Source organism: Syngnathus acus, chromosome 12 (assembly GCF_901709675.1).
Source record: "Syngnathus acus chromosome 12, fSynAcu1.2, whole genome shotgun sequence".
Lineage (NCBI taxonomy): Eukaryota > Metazoa > Chordata > Actinopteri > Syngnathiformes > Syngnathidae > Syngnathus > Syngnathus acus.
The window spans coordinates 8,883,801-8,901,784 of NC_051097.1; the positions used below are offsets into that span (position 1 = coordinate 8,883,801).

Sequence of the window (17,984 nt, forward strand, 5' to 3'; positions counted from 1 at the left end):
ATGTTCTGAGTCACCAGAGGAGTTTGTTAATGCTCAATTCCATCAAATTTTGATGAATTTGTAATGATCAGTTCTCATGCCCATCTCCTGCTGGTGTAATATCGAATTCAACAGCTCGTGTGACCAAAATCCCATTAATGATTTTGTCACGCCGCATACAAGAGCAGCAGCAGAAGCCACAACAGCAGCCGTATGATAGAAAAAGAACCCGAAAGAATCCATTAAAACAAGAAAGAAGAAGAAGCGGAACGCTAATTGGCACCAGTAATGACTCCAAAACAAACAATGCACAATTGATACAGCAGATATGAAAATTGCAAAGCCTACAATATCCATTTACGTATAGAATTCATTCAAATTGCTATTGATTGTCTATGACAATTCGAAAAAAATGCCAACAAAGTCCATCCTTTAAATTAGGGAGAACACTTTTCTCATCAGCTGTCAAACATAAGCAAAAGGAAGAAGGTGGCCGAGTGATTTCCGAGGTACCCGAAGGTTAAAACGGCTAATATAGTCAACCCTGAATATTAATTCAAGATTAGAAATTCTGCTGTCAGGAGCAGAATAAACAGGAAGCTGATTTATTGCGATCCATAATAGCCTGGCGTACCTGCAGTAGATGAAAACCGTTTGCGAGAATGAAAGAGGCCAAGCGTAACTTGGAAGATGATTTGTCAATTTGGAAATGTCTTTGCATGTGTGCGCCCAGCAAACAACAACAACAACAACAAAAAAACTAAATTGCCCAGTGATGAATTGCGATAAGGGGCTTGGGCAGGTTTGAACATAAATGCAATTTCATGGCAAAATGAGTACAGAAATATCACTGCGGCGGCTCATCGGCATAAACACAGCCTCGGCTGTAACTCTCCTCCCACAAACATTTAAAACCAAGGGAATAACTTTATAACCACCTAAGCGCAAAAGCATATTCAGTGACAAATTGCCGTTTGCTTTTTCCTTTGGCTTTGCATCGCTGCTGAATCGAGCCAGCGGTCGCCTTTAAATTTTGCTTCTTACATCAGCCGGGCAGGTTTGATTGTTATCATTTGGTTTGTTAGTGAGCATGGCAGGTTTATGCCAAAAGGATTTGCACCGCTTTTGGGATGGGAGGGGTGAAGGAGGGTGATTGGGGGGGGGGTCTTGGGCAGTTGCAGCTGACTTAATTCTTGTGGCTTAGTTATGCAACATTCTTAATGATTCGGATGGATGGATGGATGGATGGATGGATGGATGGATGGATGGATGGATGGATGGATGGATGGATGGATGGATGGATGGATGGATGACTTGACTTGACTTGACTTGACTTGACTTGACTTGACTTGACTTGACTTGACATGGATGGATGGATGGATGGATGGATGGATGGATGGATGACTTGACTTGACTTGACTTGACTTGACTTGACTTGACATGGATGCATGGATGGATGGATGGATGGATGGATGGAAGCAAGGATGGATGACTTGACTTGACATGGATGGAAGTAAGGATGGATGGATGGATGGATGGATGGATGGATGGATGGATGGATGGATGGATGGATGGATGCATGGATGGATGGATGGATGGATGGATGACTTGACTTGACTTGACTTGACTTGACTTGACATGGATGGATGGATGGAAGTAAGGATGGATGGATGGATGGATGGATGGATGGAAGCAAGGATGGATGACTTGACTTGTCATGGATGCATGGATGGATGGATGGATGGATGCATGGATGGATGGACGGATGCATGGATGCATGGATGGATGGATGCTGACCTATCCATCTCCATTTTCCCGCTTCAGGACTGGCTGAGCAAGTTTGGTTACCTCCCACCCCCCGACCCCGTGACCGGCCAACTTCAAACCAAGGAGGCCCTGACCAAGGCCATCAAAGCCATGCAGAAGTTCGGAGGACTCAAGGAGACCGGAGTCTTCGGTGCGTATGTTTTTGACGTGTATTTTATGCATGACCACAGCATGTGTCGCCGGGCGTTGAATGCAAATTTATAATCGCTCTTGAGATTGCGCCGAGGTGAATAAAACATTGTGACAGCGGAAGAATGATAAGTGCACATCCCGCGCTGGCTCACAAACACTGCGTCGTAAATCTTCATACACTGCGCGCTATCCACTTACAAACACACGCCGGCCCTTTCTCATCTCACATGCATGAGTGTAGAGCAATCTTCAATCTGTAATATAATCATTCAAAAACACAGTGTGCGCAAATGTATAGACTTGTAATTGAATCTGAGTGGTTGTGCTGAAGATACTCAATGAACATTTTTGTTTGTTTTGTTTTCTGGCAAATCTGAAATAAAGGACATACCTAACAGGGTGGTTTAAATCGATTTTTTTTTTTGTCTCGCCTCAGATCAAGCCACATTGGGGCTCATGAAAACCCCCAGATGTTCTCTGCCAGATGTTCCCGCACTTGAGGGTCCAGCGGGCCGTAGAAAGCGTAGCCTGAACACTCCAAACAAATGGACCAAAAGGCATCTTTCTTGGAGGTATTCATCTAAATTTTACAATCAATCTTTGGAGTAACATTTTGTCTATTTTCTAATGTTTCTGTAAATTGAATCAAATCAAAAATCTGACGTATGAGTCATGGCATATCTCTGCCAATGATAAGCAGAAAGAATGATTGTGTTGACATTATGCGTCCTCGCGTTACCCGGTTTTCTCTTCTCCTCAAATGTCTCGACAAGCTATGGCAACGGTCGCTATGAATTTTTCCTCCGTCTCTTAAATTAAGCTCCCGTCAATCATTTATTCTACCAGAATCGCACGTCGGGATATTCTGCAAATGCCCTCGAGAGGTTTCACCCTACTTTTTATTATCAGTCCCAGTTGAGAGAGAAAAAAAAAACTAAATAATTGATTTCATTGGTAACAATAATAACGCCTCTTCTTTGCTAGCGCTTGTATCGCTTGAATTTTGAGGTGCAGCCGACAGGTCGTCTTAGTTCAGCCGAGTGTAGGATTGCCTCGGGCTGGAGTATGTACCTGCTTGTGGAAAACAAGTACGCTGTGATGATGCTTCTGCAGATACTTCTGGAATGGAGAGACCATAAAAAAAAAAGATTCGTAATCAAATGTACTGGAAGGTTAAAGTTGGTATCACTTGACAATATATTCTTTTGCTCATATCAAACTGATCAGAGTTGTGTGGGAGAGAAATTCTATGCATGAGCTTATGGTGTATGGAAGGTCCAGTTGTGTTTTTTTTTTTTGCTGCAAAGATCACCAATGTCAATTAGTTAATTGTAATCAATCAGCAAAGGATGCCAAATGGTGTATTTGGGAAAAGTAAGACTACGCACCAGCTCGACCTTTAACCTTAACGAAGACCAGCGGGACACAAAGTGATATATATATAAAAATAAAGGACAATTTTCTGTTTTGAATCGTGTTAGCAGTTCCAGCCTATTAGTCTCGAGGTCGCTGGGGAGATGCAAATAAGTGCTCCAGGGTTAATTGCCAAGTTAATTGTGTCGAACTTGAACAACGCTAAACTCTTTTCTTTACTTGGAGGTGCAGGGCGCAAGGTGACATAGGGCCCCGGCTGGATTTTCAAGGCTTTTTTTTTTTTTTTTGCACAACTCACTCTTAAAAAGCACACATTGGAGGAAGGAAGACATACACGCACACACAATATTTCTCTTTAATAAGGCCTAGATACATCCATCCTTCCTCTTTTAATACTGCTTATCCCGGTCAAGGTCACTGAGAGTTGGAGAAAAGCCCGGCTGATTTTTTTTTTTTTTTTTTATGGGGTGGGTGTTCACAAGGCAAATAAGACTTAGATATGTTCCTATTCATTATTTTGAAATTTCTACAGACAAAAACAACAGAAGTTCAACTAAACTTTTAAAGGTCATCATCATTTCTAAAATGTCTGCTTCAAGGAGTTTGACAGTTTTTGTTCCTGTTGTGTACACACTGAATGTGTTGCTACGACAGATTTCATGACAGCTAGCATCTTTAGCTTGGAGCAAATATTTCCCATGGGGGAAATTATTTCAAGATTAGCCCAACCAGCATCGTAGTGCAAATTGCATTGGACAGGAGGTTCAGCTTTAACGTGAACAAATTTGCACTGCAATCACACGTCCGATATGAATAACATTCTTCTGACAAGATTTAAAAAATGGTCAAGCTTATTCTTGTTTGATGTGGGCTCGCGTGCGAGCGGAATCGATGTAGTGACATTAAGCCTCTTGTTGTTTACCGACTCTGCCCGCTTTCCTTCTCATGTGTTAGCAACAATGCACATCTCATCCCTTCTTCTGTCAAAGCATAAAAATATGCACGAGCTGTTCTCGACCGACTGCTCGACGGCGTGTGTGTGTGTATTTGACGACGTAAGCGCTTCTTTATGTCTGTATTACGTTTGATTGATGCGGACCGGTCAGATGGCACGCTGTGTTCTCAGGTATTTTATCTGGGAGTCAACGATGCGCTCGGAAGAAGCTGTGTTCTTGTTAAACAGCCATCGGCCTGCTTTAAACACCATTGCAAAAGTCTTAGAGGCGCAAACTTGGCTGGCTTGCGAGCTTATTATTTTTTCCAGCTGCTTGTTTGTCACGCTCGTGAAATCTCAAGAAAGTAAACATTTATGCTGCGATCTCACAGCCAGTAGCTTGATCAAGCACCGGAATCTGGCAGTGGAGTCACTTTGCCTTTAAATTTGTGATATACTAAAAAATATTATTATATAAACACTTTATATAATACTTTATATTATTATGTAAACACTATTCATGTTTTGATTTTATATATGTGTGTATATATGTGTGTATATATATAGAGATTTTTTTTCTGAATTAAATTTTAAAAAATTACTTAAATTGTAATCATAAATTACACATCAGATATATATTTATTTTTTCTCTAAATTAAATTTAAAAAGAATTCTCTAAATTACACATCAGAGGTATTAGACTTTAGAATAGAATGGATTACAATACAATAAGCATTTTAAAATCAAGCAATTTTTATTTGTCTATTTTAACGGCAGCCAAATGGGCAGTAACTGCACAGAAAAGCGCCACATCAATCTTGTATACTGTTTATCCTGCTCAGGATTGCTGGGAGCTGGAACCTTTCCCAGTTGACTTTGGGCAAATCCCAGACGACACCCCGTCCTTGTCACCAGTCAGTCACAGTGCACATACTGTGTATAGACAGACAAACATTCACATTCCCAAAATCACCGCGTAAAATGTAATATTTCTGTTCTGTGCAATTTGTTTTTTTGTTTAAAGAATTAAATGAACACAGTCGCACAAATTTAATTAGGACAATCTCGTCGAGTGGAGGGCACAAAATCCATCGTAGACTTTCGAGATTAAAATATTATCAATAATTGAAAATATGAAATTTACAAACGGATGCCACCCCCGCATCAGGTCCATCAAGTCAATCCAATTTCTGCAAGCTACCGCAGGGAAATAACACCTGGCTCATTTGCTATGCTTCTCTAGTCGCATAATGTAAACACAAGCATTTCCCAGGGACTCGCCACATCATCCCAAATGCAGGACAGCGGTACTCTGACCTTGGCCGACTTAACCGCCATGACCCCCCGTGCGCTCGGCACGCACAATTTGGATACACATATCTTTTTATTTACACTCGGAACGCAATCACCCGCTCTCGTTCGTCCAAATTAGCTTTAATAAGCAGGTGAATTGTCTGCCGAGGATAAGCAATTTGCAGCGACCTTGGAAAAGTGTGGAGCAGCAGTCAAGGGTGATTCTGGCTCGCGGTGTGAATAAATACACGGTGTGGGCACATCTGTGTATGGAAATCACAGCAGGAAAAGTTGTGAACATTTCAGCGGGGAATCTGATCATATTTGGAGGTGGCTTGAGTATGCATGCCAATGAGGCGCAGCTCATTTTTCAAGCCGCCCTCGTGATGATTAGTTGGAGTCACTAATACTTTCACTTGTTGACACATTTGGTAATTGAGCGTATAAATTAGTCCTACGCATCGGTGGGTGTGTTAAACACTGACGAGTTTGGAAACAGATGTGAATTGATGTGGATGGCGAAAAAGGGCGGCGCTTTGAAAGCCTATATGTTGTTTTTCGTCAGACGCGGTGGTTTTTTAAAAATGGAATTAGAGACACAAAATGGCGCCTGATTTTTTTTTCCACCGATTATCTTTTCTGTCTATATTTAATCTTGACAAAAATTACCCCCCCCCCCGAAATGGAAAATGTTATTACTCAACGTACGAAGGCTAAATAGGACAGCTAGCCTGAGCGTTGCCGTGGAAACCGACACGTCTATGCCCAAAGAATGGTTTCACTCTGTTGGGATGCAAAATGAGTCATTAAGAGACACCTTTCCCCAACCAGCAACATTTGCCACCCTTGTTAAAGTTCCAGTCAGTTGTAACAAGGGTTGTGGTGACTTGTTAAGGCCCAAAGTGGCTAAAATAATGCCTGAGCAATAATACATAACAAAGCTAGACATACACAATAAAGTACTGTAAAGTATCCTTCGAGAAGCAATTTAAAAGAATTGGGAGTTCTTAATCCCGTCTGGCAGGTGTTTAGAAGTGTGACTTTGACAAAAAAAAACGGTCTGGTCACCTTCACGAGTGATCTGAGATGAGGGGCCGGCTGCTCAAACTCCTACGGGACGGACGAAAGGTCTGATGTGAAGCTCGGGTGGAGTTGCAATTAACACCGGTGGAGGTCGAAAGGATAAGAATCTGTTTGATCCAGATATCATTCTCCCTGTCCCCTTCTCTTGTCTCAGAGTGAGGACGTTCCCCAAGGACTCGGCCTTACTGGGCCGGGACACCGTCCGAGCGCTCATGCATTACGCCCTGAAGGTCTGGAGTGACATCGCACCGCTTAACTTCCACGAGGTGGCAGGAAGCGACGCCGATATTCAGATCGACTTCACCAAGGCAGACCACAACGACGGTTACCCTTTCGACGGGCCCGGAGGCACGGTGGCCCACGCTTTTTTTCCTGGAGAGAGATTTACAGCCGGGGATACGCACTTTGACGATGATGAGGCGTGGACCTTCAGATCACCAGGTAGGGGGCGCCATTTTGTTTTTATAATATAATCTGAAAAGTAGCAGCAACACAATTTTATTTTGTATAAAAAAATTATGAGGCCTATTTTGTAGTGTTCCACGGATCCATAGCGACTTCTAGCCAAAACTAGAACAAGCGTTATTAAGGATTCAAGAATTCCCTTTCGGCCCTTTCATGTCCCAGTCTCTTTAGTTCATATTTATTTATCATTATAATGTGAATTTAAAATTTAAATAGGTTATGACTAAAATGGTGATTTTTTTTTTCCCCCACCCCTAAGCTTTTTAAGGAGGTGTCAAATATTTCCTCCTATTTCCTCCAAACAATCACCACAGTCGTTTAATCGTAAACCAGCAATGTTTTCTTTTTTTATGTTTGTCATATTTTCATAAAAGAAATGTCTCTATTGAATGAAAAGTCTCATAGCTGTCAAAATTACAATTATGCTTTTTTTCTCGTATTCCGCCGAGTTTCTGTTGGCCCTCAGATATTTTATGAAAATAGAGCTACAAAGATAGATGACACATTACACAATTTTATATTTTGCTTCAAGCCCCCTGTAGAGAGCTGAAGATGCAGCATATGCCAGCAAGTAGTAAAAAGTATTAGCGAGCCCTTTTTTCCTCTTTCTCTTTTTTTTCTTGCCAGTCTGCTAATATATTCCGATTAAATATTTACGAATTTAAAATGGTACAAAAAGTAAACGGACGGATGGATGATAAATCCTAAAGTGTAATTTTCACAAGGTTGTGTTCACCTACATTTGATGGCTCAAGATAACTTTCAAAATGCCTTTGGTGACCTCATTAAAATCACTCAGTCATCACAAAAATGTCGCCAAATCAAACCTCATTATAAGTCGCCAAACATTTGCAGTCCAATGCTAAGTCTCTTAAAATATGCCCTTCATTTTATCCCATTTTTTTATTGGCTTGTATGATTTGAGCAAGTCCTACACACTGCTCTTGTTTGATCATCAAATCTGACTCTGACTTTTTCCAGTAAAGGCGACTAATATGCAGTTTCAAACATTATTCCCCCCCCAAAAGAGATAAAAGCAGTCCGTGAAAGTGCCTGTCTGTCCTTGCGAACCCTCTCAAAGTTTCTGACAGTCCGTGACAAAGATTTCACAATCAAGACACTATCTGGTCACGCTCCTCAATCATTTCGCAGCTCTCAATTTATTTCATTGTATAAAATTTGAGTGGATATTAGTTACACAGTTGACTGTTTATCTGTGGAGGATGAAGAGTTTTGTCAATTAAAAATAAAAAATTCTCCCTCGTGCTTTTTAGCGAATGCAATGAAATTACATTCGGTCAATAAATGTGCTTTAATATAAAAAAGAAATCAGTATATGCTGGTTAAAATAATAAACCAGTCATTATTTGCTTTCCCAACCGTATTCATGAGCTGCGTTATTGACCGTGTGACAAATTTCAAGCCTTTATCGATCTCATTATGTTCCGTAAATTCCCTAGCTAGTAGCTAGCTTATCTGTTTATCTTTATGTGTTTGAGGAAGGGCAAAATTATTATTCACAAACACCAAATGATACTGATAAGCACACATGGAGCAAGTTGAAACTGCTTAGTTGTGAGGATTATTCCCCAAAGTGTTAAGTCAAGACAGTTGTTACAAATCACCGATCCTTTCTTTCCCGTTTATCCACCGATGCTGTTGTAGCTGAGAGATTTAAATGACGTAGCATCTTTGTTGCAAGCTAAGCATGTCTTTGTCAAACCAGGCCCTTGATACGTCTCATGGCTTTTGTTTACTTGTGCTAAAAGCGTCGTGTTTTAGAGCCACTGGATTGTACAATGAAGCCGGACGATATAATAAAAAAATAATACCAAGAGAATTATTCCCGGCAGCCATTTTGTTTTGGAGGAAGTAGCAAGCCAACCGGGGCTAAATTCCATTTATTTTTTCAATCACAAAAAAAAAAATAGTCTGAGTTAATGGATTCTATTATATTAAGTGACAGAGCTCCGTTTGAAGCTGCCAACTCACGTTACTGTGAAATGACTAAGTTCATAACACTTTCCTCTTCTCTAATTTTGTGTGCCAGCAGCTGCGCTGTGTTCAGCTTTTGTGTTTTGTTTCATCTCGACAGTAGTTTGCAGTCTTTTGAGTTATTATGAGTTTGAAGCTGATGGAAGCGCCGCTGTGTTCCGATCTTGGTTGTTTGCTTTTCATTTTCTTGAATCAACACCATGCTGATGAATCACAGGTGTATTTTTTCTCTGACTCATTTTTATCTGCTACCTCAAATAGAATAAAAGTAATTCAAACTTGAAATGTTGCTTCCACGGGGCTATTTGACCCTTTGTTTGGATTTTGCAACATAATTTCCCATCGGAAAGGATTGTCATTTCCAGGGTAAATTGGCCATTTTTCTTGTCACTTTTTAACCAAAGATGAGCATTTGACAAAATGCTTTTGATCAACAATGGGGAAAATTGGCATCAAATCATGTCATTATTTTTAGATTTAATGGGATGGCTGAGTTGGTTTTCACAGAAGATAAAATAAAAATATATGCCAGTGAGTTCTTATTTGTTGCCCCACCATTTGTGTTCAAATATGCTTAACGTTTACAACACCGTGACCCCGATGCTATTCATTAACCCATGGATGGGGGTTCCCATAACTCGTTAGCATTCAGCTAACCACATTTTCCAACTTCTGGGACATTAGCGGTTCCAATCCTTTCCCGCACAGCTACTGGAGTCAGTCGCGAAAAAAAAATGTTGGAATGCCTCAATGATCCAAGAATCAAATCCCATCAAAGAGGTTAGCCGTCGGCTAGTTGGTCTCCTTATTTCCATCCAGCCAGCGCAAGCTACACCACAATCACATTAAACGAGCCATCTGTGCTGCAGGCTATGTTTTATAGTATTCTGTACTAAACCCAAAGTTTACGCCTTGTGTTTATTGTGCATCGCTATAATTACTTTTCTCAATAACGTATCCGGCTTTCAAAAGCTTCATTAGCTTACTGCGATTATAATATGCTGTGTGATTCAGTGCCATTGTTTGGCTCTTGACTGTGACTTTTGTTCCACCCACGTTGCTATTGTATTTCACTTCATCTGTACATTTTTTTTGTTTTTAACCTTAGGAGGAATGGGAGCACGATGACACGATTCTTACTTTGTGAAGTATTCTCTTCTCATGTCCTCCTGCTTCTGTTTACTCTTGGGGATGAGACTTGGCTTCTTGAATTTGGCATGTTTGGATGCCCTGGTGTTGTCTCAGGCATCAGTTCGGGTTACATATTTGTTTTTGGGTACTGGCAGCAGAACAACATCCACAGAATGAACACGCTCACCTCTCTGCATATCTGAACCTGTAGGCTAGTGCCATTTTGGAACATTATGCGATGCATGCAGCCAATTTTTTTTTTTTTTATGTCTCTCTTCGCACTTTGCCTTTGATTGACAGCCCGAGGGCTAGGGCGGTATTACCATAGTTATCTCACTCCGCCACATGGCCGACAGCACTCACAGCGACCGAAGACACCTCCCCATGCCTCTCAACCAATAGTCTTCATTTGTAAAAGGCCATATTCGTCACACCTGTAAAGCAGAAAATGGTCCTTACTAAATTAAGTGGATCATCATATACATATATATGAGTGGAACTTTGTTGCGTCACTGCAATCCTTTTGTTTGTGTGTTCTTCAGATTCTCACGGGATGGACCTGTTCGCAGTGGCCGTCCACGAGTTCGGGCACGCCATCGGACTGGTCCACACCTCGGCCATGGAGTCCATCATGAGACCGTACTACCAGGGTCCGGTTGGAGACCCTCTGAAGTACGACTTACCTTATGAGGACAAAGTCCGCGTCTGGCAGCTCTACGGTACGACTCTCAGTTAGCTTTCCATTTAATAGTCATTTTATTCACAGAATGACGCTGAATTAGCTTCACTTGAAATTTCTATGAATGCTATTTTCGCTTTCTCCTGGTGTCTCAACGTGTTTTCCAATTAGTCTCGGTGAGTGCTAGAATCAATAGTTCTATCCTATGTCCTTTTCAGGTGTCAGAGATTCGGTTTCTCACACCACTCAACCCGGTAACCCCTCCCAGACAGCAGAACCTCCGGTCCTGCTGGACCTCCCGGAAAACAGATCGTCGGTTTTGTAAGCCGGAGCCGCCTCGCCTTTAATGCAACTTTTCTCCTTGTGGGTGTCAGAGACATGACCTTGAAATCCAAACAGGAAGTGGCGGCTTAAAATAAATTTGCACGCAAGCGACGGCACAAATCACAGTCAAGTTGTTTATTTGATCTTGTCTGCAATATTGTAAGCAGTGAAAGGCGGCGATTGATTTGTAAAAGGACCAAAATAAAGACTGGAAGTGAGTCAGCGTTTGCCCGTACTTTTGCAGATACAGTCAGTGAATAACAGGGCCAATGACCGCTGTTGGTATTCTTTTGAAAAGCGACAATTGGGACGAGATGAATAGCAGCCTTTTCAGCAGGCCATGCGTCACTACCACAATTGCGTTTTGATATGGTAATTATTTGTTAAGTCCTGTTCGAGTTATAAGCCTCGATTGGAGTGACGCATGTGTATAACAGCACAACTCCATTTTAATTAAAATCAAAAGAATGTGGAGCCCCCTAGGAATCAATCAGAGGAGGAAATCTCGTTTCCTCTCGATAATTAGCTTTTTTCCCCCTGAGGTAGGGAACCTGCCTCTTTCATTACCAAGGTCTCAATCTTAGACCACTAGACGGCAGTGTTGTGTCAAAAGCAGCCGTGAAAGGACTTATGTGTTTGTTTATATTAGGAGAGCTGGCTCCCTCTCACAGTGGCAGCCCTGTGGGTCTAACGAATTCATCATTGGCAGGCCAAACACGTCACTACTTGAAATCACTTATTATCCCAGTGGATAAATGCACTTGGGGGGGGGTGAGCGAGCTTGTCAGTGTGAGAGCAGCTCAGCTTAGCCTTTCGAATTGAACCAGACACGTCCACTCGCACGCATCTCACATGACTGCATTTTTTTTTTTGTTTGAATCAAATTGCGGCTTCTATTTATTATCCCCCCCCCCCTTCTCATTTCTTTGGACACTTCCTTCCTTCATTGTTTGTCACACAGGCTGGTACGAGATTTCCCAGACAGATGCGCCGGCCACTTTGATGCCGTTGCCCAAATCCGAGGGGAGGCCTTCTTTTTCAAAGGTACTTAAACCTCAAAGGAGCGTGTGTGTACAAGACAAGCAGACGGATGGGCCCGACGGATCACGGAGGAAGAGACTAAAAAAAAAAAAAAAGAGGTGAAAGGAGATAAATTGAAAGGAAGAGACACGGTTGTGGGCGCAGAGTGGGCGATTGGGCAATCAATAGGAAGCCAAGTGATGTGTTGCTCCCAGCACGCGTTGAATTTAATGCTCTGAACAAAATACTCCAACAGGCACAAGGCTGGCTTTAGACGTATTATCTCTTTAATGCCCAATGTGCTTTTGCTTGCTCATTAGCTGCTGACTAAAAAAAAAAAAAGGGTTTAATAAGTTCATACTGCATTTATTAACACAAGAGATATTGAAAGGAAAGCCTCTTCATCAAAAAAGAGAGTTGCTAAAGCTAATTAAAAAAAGAATACGGGTTAAATAAGGATAGCAAAATAAGTGGATAAAAAGATCCAATTTGAAGTTCCAAGCTAATACTGACTTAATTCTGTGGCAGGAAAATACTTTTGGCGTCTAACGCGAGAGAAGAACCTGGTGTCTCTGCGGCCGGCTCAGATCCATCGTTTCTGGAGAGGCCTTCCGCCCAGCGTCGACAGCGTGGACGCCGTTTACGAGAGGCCCGGAGATCACAAAATCATCTTTTTTAAAGGTGCGGCGCTCAAAGGTTGAGGGGATCACAGGGCGGCTCTTGTAATGACAATTTAGAAACTTCCGTTGAACACAAATTCACAAAGTCACACCATATTAGAGATGTTTTAATCTGTATCCATCTTGTCTAGGTCTCAAATACTGGGTATTTAAAGACAATATTGTGGAGGAGGGCTACCCGCGTCCAATCAGCGACTTCGGTCTACCTTTGGAAGGCGTTGACGCGGCCTTTGTGTGGCTCCATAACGAGAAGACCTACTTCTTCAAGGACAGCCGCTACTGGCGCTATGACGACCATCTGAGACGGATGGATCTGGGTTACCCCAAAGATAGCACGCTGTGGAAAGGGCTGCCCCCGCATCTGGATGACGCCATGAGGTGGTCCGACGGTGAGGGTCGATTATTTTAGCCATTAGGTTCTTGTAGCATCAGTGGCGAATGCAAAGCTACAAAGTTCACAGGCGTCTTGAAGTTAGTTGTAGCATTTAGCCAGTCGACAACCTTTGCGTTCTGTTTACGGGATTGATTCCTCTGATGAGATTAACCTTTAATAAGGCATTTGTGGCTCTTCAGACCTGGCACGAGAAGAAGTAATTAGCAGGAGGTGCTCTCGGGCTCTTTTGCTTATTTTGGACTAGCTCGCCAGTGAAGTAAAGTTCAACTCGGGTGTTCATCGGAGCACGCTGTGTCTAAATATTTGCCAGCTCCAGTTTGCTGATGTTTTTGAAAAGGAGAGCGAGCCAGACGAAAATTAAAAGGGATTAGACACCTGCAGGATAAGCGACGATTGTTGGAAAATGGCGGCTTAGTGTGATTTAGCATGATTGTGTATGTATTTATGAATTGTATAATATGTTGTCTGTTTTCTTGTCATTTCTGGTACATTGATGAGGGACACCAGATGGAAATGAGCTCACCCTGCATATATTTTCCTAATTAAGGTCATTTGCACCTCGTCCCTGCCAAATAACCTGGAAAAAAAATTCTATTTAGAACACTGCCCTGTTCAATTAGATTTTATCATGGTTGCCATTTGACACAGATGAATTCACTTTGAATTATTTCCTATGATGACATTTTGCAATGACAATCTGACCTTTGACACATATGGATTCCAACAAACACTGATATTATGAAAGAAAGCATGTTGCGCATTGTTTGTCAAACGTTATTTATATTTTACATTGACAAAAAATCACAGCCGCACGTTTTGAGAACGATTGATTCCAGCCCTGTCACCATACAGCGAGATAGATGAACACAAATAAATTATTTGGAGTAAATAGATCATTTTCAGAGCAATTAAGTTCAACTGGATCATTTCCAACGGCGGTCTACACTGGTTGGGAATCACCAACTCAGAGTGTATCAATGTAAGCATACATTCATTTATACTTGGCGAAGGGAATTTGAGGCCAATGGAGTTGTTAATCTGCCTTCAGGTTGATTCATGAACGCGGGGTAAAGCGATAACGAAAGCAGTGAGGAGCTACTAATACGGAGGTAGAGGGAGCATCGTCATGACAGCGTGCGCATTAATTACAAAACGCTTGTGCCTCCACTTACTCCTTGAATTACTCCCACGATCAAGCTTGTAATGCAAAACGCTTGAAATGAATGGAAAGGCCATTCATTTGTGTGCACCTTCTGGTGTGGGATCCTTGTGGCCACTAGACGGCACAACGATGACTCTTACAACTGCTCAGTAAGCCGTAGTCATTATTTTCAGAGAGGATAAAGAATATATGCCTGTGAAGTTCTGTTATAGTTTGCCTGAGTTGCAATTAAGGGTTTTAAAAATGCGACATTGATGTTTTTTGATCGCCCGCCTATTGTGTTTTGTTGTTTTTTAGCATTAAGCTAGCTGCATTGTTTGTTAGCATTAAGCTAGCTGATCGGTTTTCTACATTACTGCATTTCAATGGTGTTTATTTCGGAGATGGAACTTTGTTTAAAAACATTGAGAACCGCTTCGTTCCAGCCATGTATTATTTACTTGCACCTTTTCTGCATCATATGCCCGAAGGCTGTTTCCGAGAAATTTCACTGAATCTGCCGTTGCTTTTCCCCGGTGCAGGTTCGTCGTACTTTTTCAAAGGGAAGGAGTACTGGCGCGTTCCGAACAGCGACATGGAGGTGGAGGCCGACTACCCGCGCCTCATCGCCAAGGACTGGCTGCTGTGCACCGACATGCAGTCGGACTCGCCGGGCGCCGAAGCCAAGAGCACCGAGAGCCGGGTCAACGCGCACCCTCACCCGGACCACGCCGAGAACGGCTACGAGGTGTGCTCCTGCACCTCGGACGGCGCCTCGCCTTCGGGGGCCCGGCCCTCCCCGTCCCCCTTGTGGCTCCTGCTGCCCCTCTGGACGCTCACGCTAGCCCTCCGACCTCTCCAACTATGATGCCAAAACACAGGAAGTACTTAAGACTCACTGGTGGACATCCAGTTTCCGTTCAACACGGGACATTCTCTTTATGAGTACTAAAGGCTGTACTTTTTATTCTTGTTTCACTCTTATTTATTTCTCAAGCCATGAGAGAAACATTTCTCTAAAAGCCTTGCAGTATACATTGTGCATACTGTACAGTTAGCATACAGGTGGACTTCAATCCGTTCTTAATGACAAAGGTAGTTGATGCTTTAAAAAGAAGATGACACGAGCAGCTGTGTAAAGATGTGAAGTTACATGAAATATAGCAAGGAGGGACATTTAGAATGTAGACACACAAAGTAAAGGAACAGTTTGACCTTTATCAAAAGACAATTACTAAATCCAATTAATGAAAGACTGCGGGGCGGAAGACAGGAAATTATATTTGACTTTTGGCTTTGAAGTGCCCCACCAGTTTCATTTAAGATCACTAATTAAGGTATTATTCCCCTCTAGGTACAACCAATTTCTACAAAGCCTCCAAAATTTCAAATGTTATTCAAACGTTCCTAATAGATTAACAGTGGACACAGTATTAAGAACATAATACATCCACTTATGTTCAAAAAATAGACCGCTTGTGCCTATCACAGATTTCTATTAATTATAAAAAGTGTTAACGATGATCCATTCAAATTAAATGTTGATCGTAATGTCAATACTAATGCGCATGATTCATTTATATAGTCACAGGTTGTTTTATTTGAGTAGACATATGCTCTCCTCGTTACAAGGAAATTAAAAGACTCCTGACATAAAAGGAAATCAAATTCTCAGTTGCCCATATAAGGTCATGAAAAGCTCTAGATGCCCATATAAGGACGTAATAATTTTTAATTTTCCCTATAAGTACATTGAACAGCCTCCACGTGCCTATATAAGGATATAAAAGTATTTTCCGGCCTCCGGTTGACCATATATGGACATTCTTACCTAATTAATGAATTTCAGGAAGAGTTTGCCACATCCCCAAATGTTCCCAATGTATTTCCAGACCACATTGTGGTGATGGCGACATATTGGGTTTTGGCAGAAGACATTTAGTTTTATCTCATGTGACAGGAGAAGCTTCCAGAAAGCATTAACCCGTGGCATTCAAGAATATTCTCGCTGACGGAGCTGAGACACCCTGACATGTATGTGACAGCTGAAAACGAACCCCGGTATGGATGTAGCGGTGAGATTGTTAGCTTTACAGGTGTCACTGGGTAGACGAACGAGCGACTTCTTCATTTTGTCTTCGTTCCTCTCGCTTGTTAGCGCGCAGAACTTTTTGTTCATGGATTGTTTTCAGTCACAGACAAAAACAAACCAGAAGCTTGGTTGTATTTTTTTTTTCTTGTGGTAATGGATGCTTCCGGTTTGTAAAGCTTTCGTCCCTTCATCGCTGAACTCATTTTGAGACCACAAGCTTGCAACTGGATTTTTTTCCCCCTCCTCATCTAACAATGGGCTGCAATTTGAAAGCTAGAAACAGGTATATTTGAAGCGTTCCTAGTGGAGTGTATATTTCAAAGTGTGTTTTATAATGTAAGGTATTTTTGTAAGAAAATAAATCTCACACTGTTTGGAGGATTATTGCTGAGACGTTTTGTTTCAGATTGCGAGGAATTTTTTGGAGAGGAAAACAAAAAAATCCAGAATTCATTCAGCAGCCTGGTGGATCTGCGAGTGGGCTGCCTGCGCTACTGTGGGTGTGGAACTGATTTGAAATGCATGTCTTCTTTGATTTGAATGATCAGGTATATATTTCGTGTCCATATACAGTATGACGTACAGTAATTATCACCATTTATTCCCAGCGTTACCCTCAGTTAGAGGCTCCTTCCCAGCTGCAAAGGAGCTATCGAGTTTCTTTCCATGACTTCTCACTTTAATTATCCGGCATTGACCTTACTGGCGAGGATGGTAGGCTCGAGCACGGCAATACGAAAAGGCGGGTAGAACTATTATGCTGATCAAGTCCTGAAAGTTCATTTCGCCACTGAGACAGTTTTGCAAGAAGCGGTGACCTTCACGGTGGCGGGGAGGATGTCGCGCTGTCTCTACGTGAGAGGAGAATGCTGGATACCATTCAGCCCCAACAATCAAATTCATCAAGAAGGATGAAAGAGCAAAGAGATGTTAGCAATGTGAAGATTTGATGAACTGCACTCCAAGTTAATTATTTTTCTGAATAATTATAATATTAATACATGGAAGAGATCATGTAATGGAGTGGTGTTGACAACCCTGCCAAATTTTAATCATTAAAAATAAAATCATCAAACATATAAAACTGACACTTGAATTTTAAAAAAACACTCACGGACGCTGTTGGGCCCCATTCAACTCTCAATTGAATTCAGAGATATAATAGCAAAAATGAGAGAGAGTTTTTTTTTTAGATAGCTTTCTATGAAGGAGTTTGAAGGTGGATTAGATTTAAAAAAAAGATCATGTCATTGAATGAGTGTACTGTAGTTTCCCCGCTAGGCTTCCATCTGAAAAGGCCAGCGGCATTACGATGATAGCGTCTCCGACTGTGAGCACCCGAGGCCCTTTGCACCACCTGCCACGAGCAGATATTCGAATCGGAGCAGCAAACACAATCCATCATTGAGAGAGAAGCGCAAAACGACTAAAATATTTAAAA

At 41.8% G+C, this 17,984-nt stretch overlaps 1 protein-coding gene across 1 annotated transcript in view; it reads left to right on the forward strand.

Moving 5' to 3' along the window:
* Nucleotides 1-16,927, forward strand: part of mmp17a (matrix metallopeptidase 17a) — a 34,808-nt gene extending 17,881 nt beyond the window's left edge. The window contains exons 2-10 of the mRNA XM_037265721.1: nucleotides 1,804-1,936; nucleotides 2,375-2,510; nucleotides 6,777-7,063; nucleotides 10,756-10,932; nucleotides 11,111-11,213; nucleotides 12,178-12,260; nucleotides 12,765-12,917; nucleotides 13,048-13,305; nucleotides 14,994-16,927. Coding sequence (XP_037121616.1) covers nucleotides 1,804-1,936; nucleotides 2,375-2,510; nucleotides 6,777-7,063; nucleotides 10,756-10,932; nucleotides 11,111-11,213; nucleotides 12,178-12,260; nucleotides 12,765-12,917; nucleotides 13,048-13,305; nucleotides 14,994-15,319 — 1,656 coding nt within the window. The 3' untranslated portion in view covers nucleotides 15,320-16,927. The remainder of the gene's footprint in view (nucleotides 1-1,803; nucleotides 1,937-2,374; nucleotides 2,511-6,776; nucleotides 7,064-10,755; nucleotides 10,933-11,110; nucleotides 11,214-12,177; nucleotides 12,261-12,764; nucleotides 12,918-13,047; nucleotides 13,306-14,993) is intronic.
* Nucleotides 16,928-17,984: the final 1,057 nt, after the last annotated feature.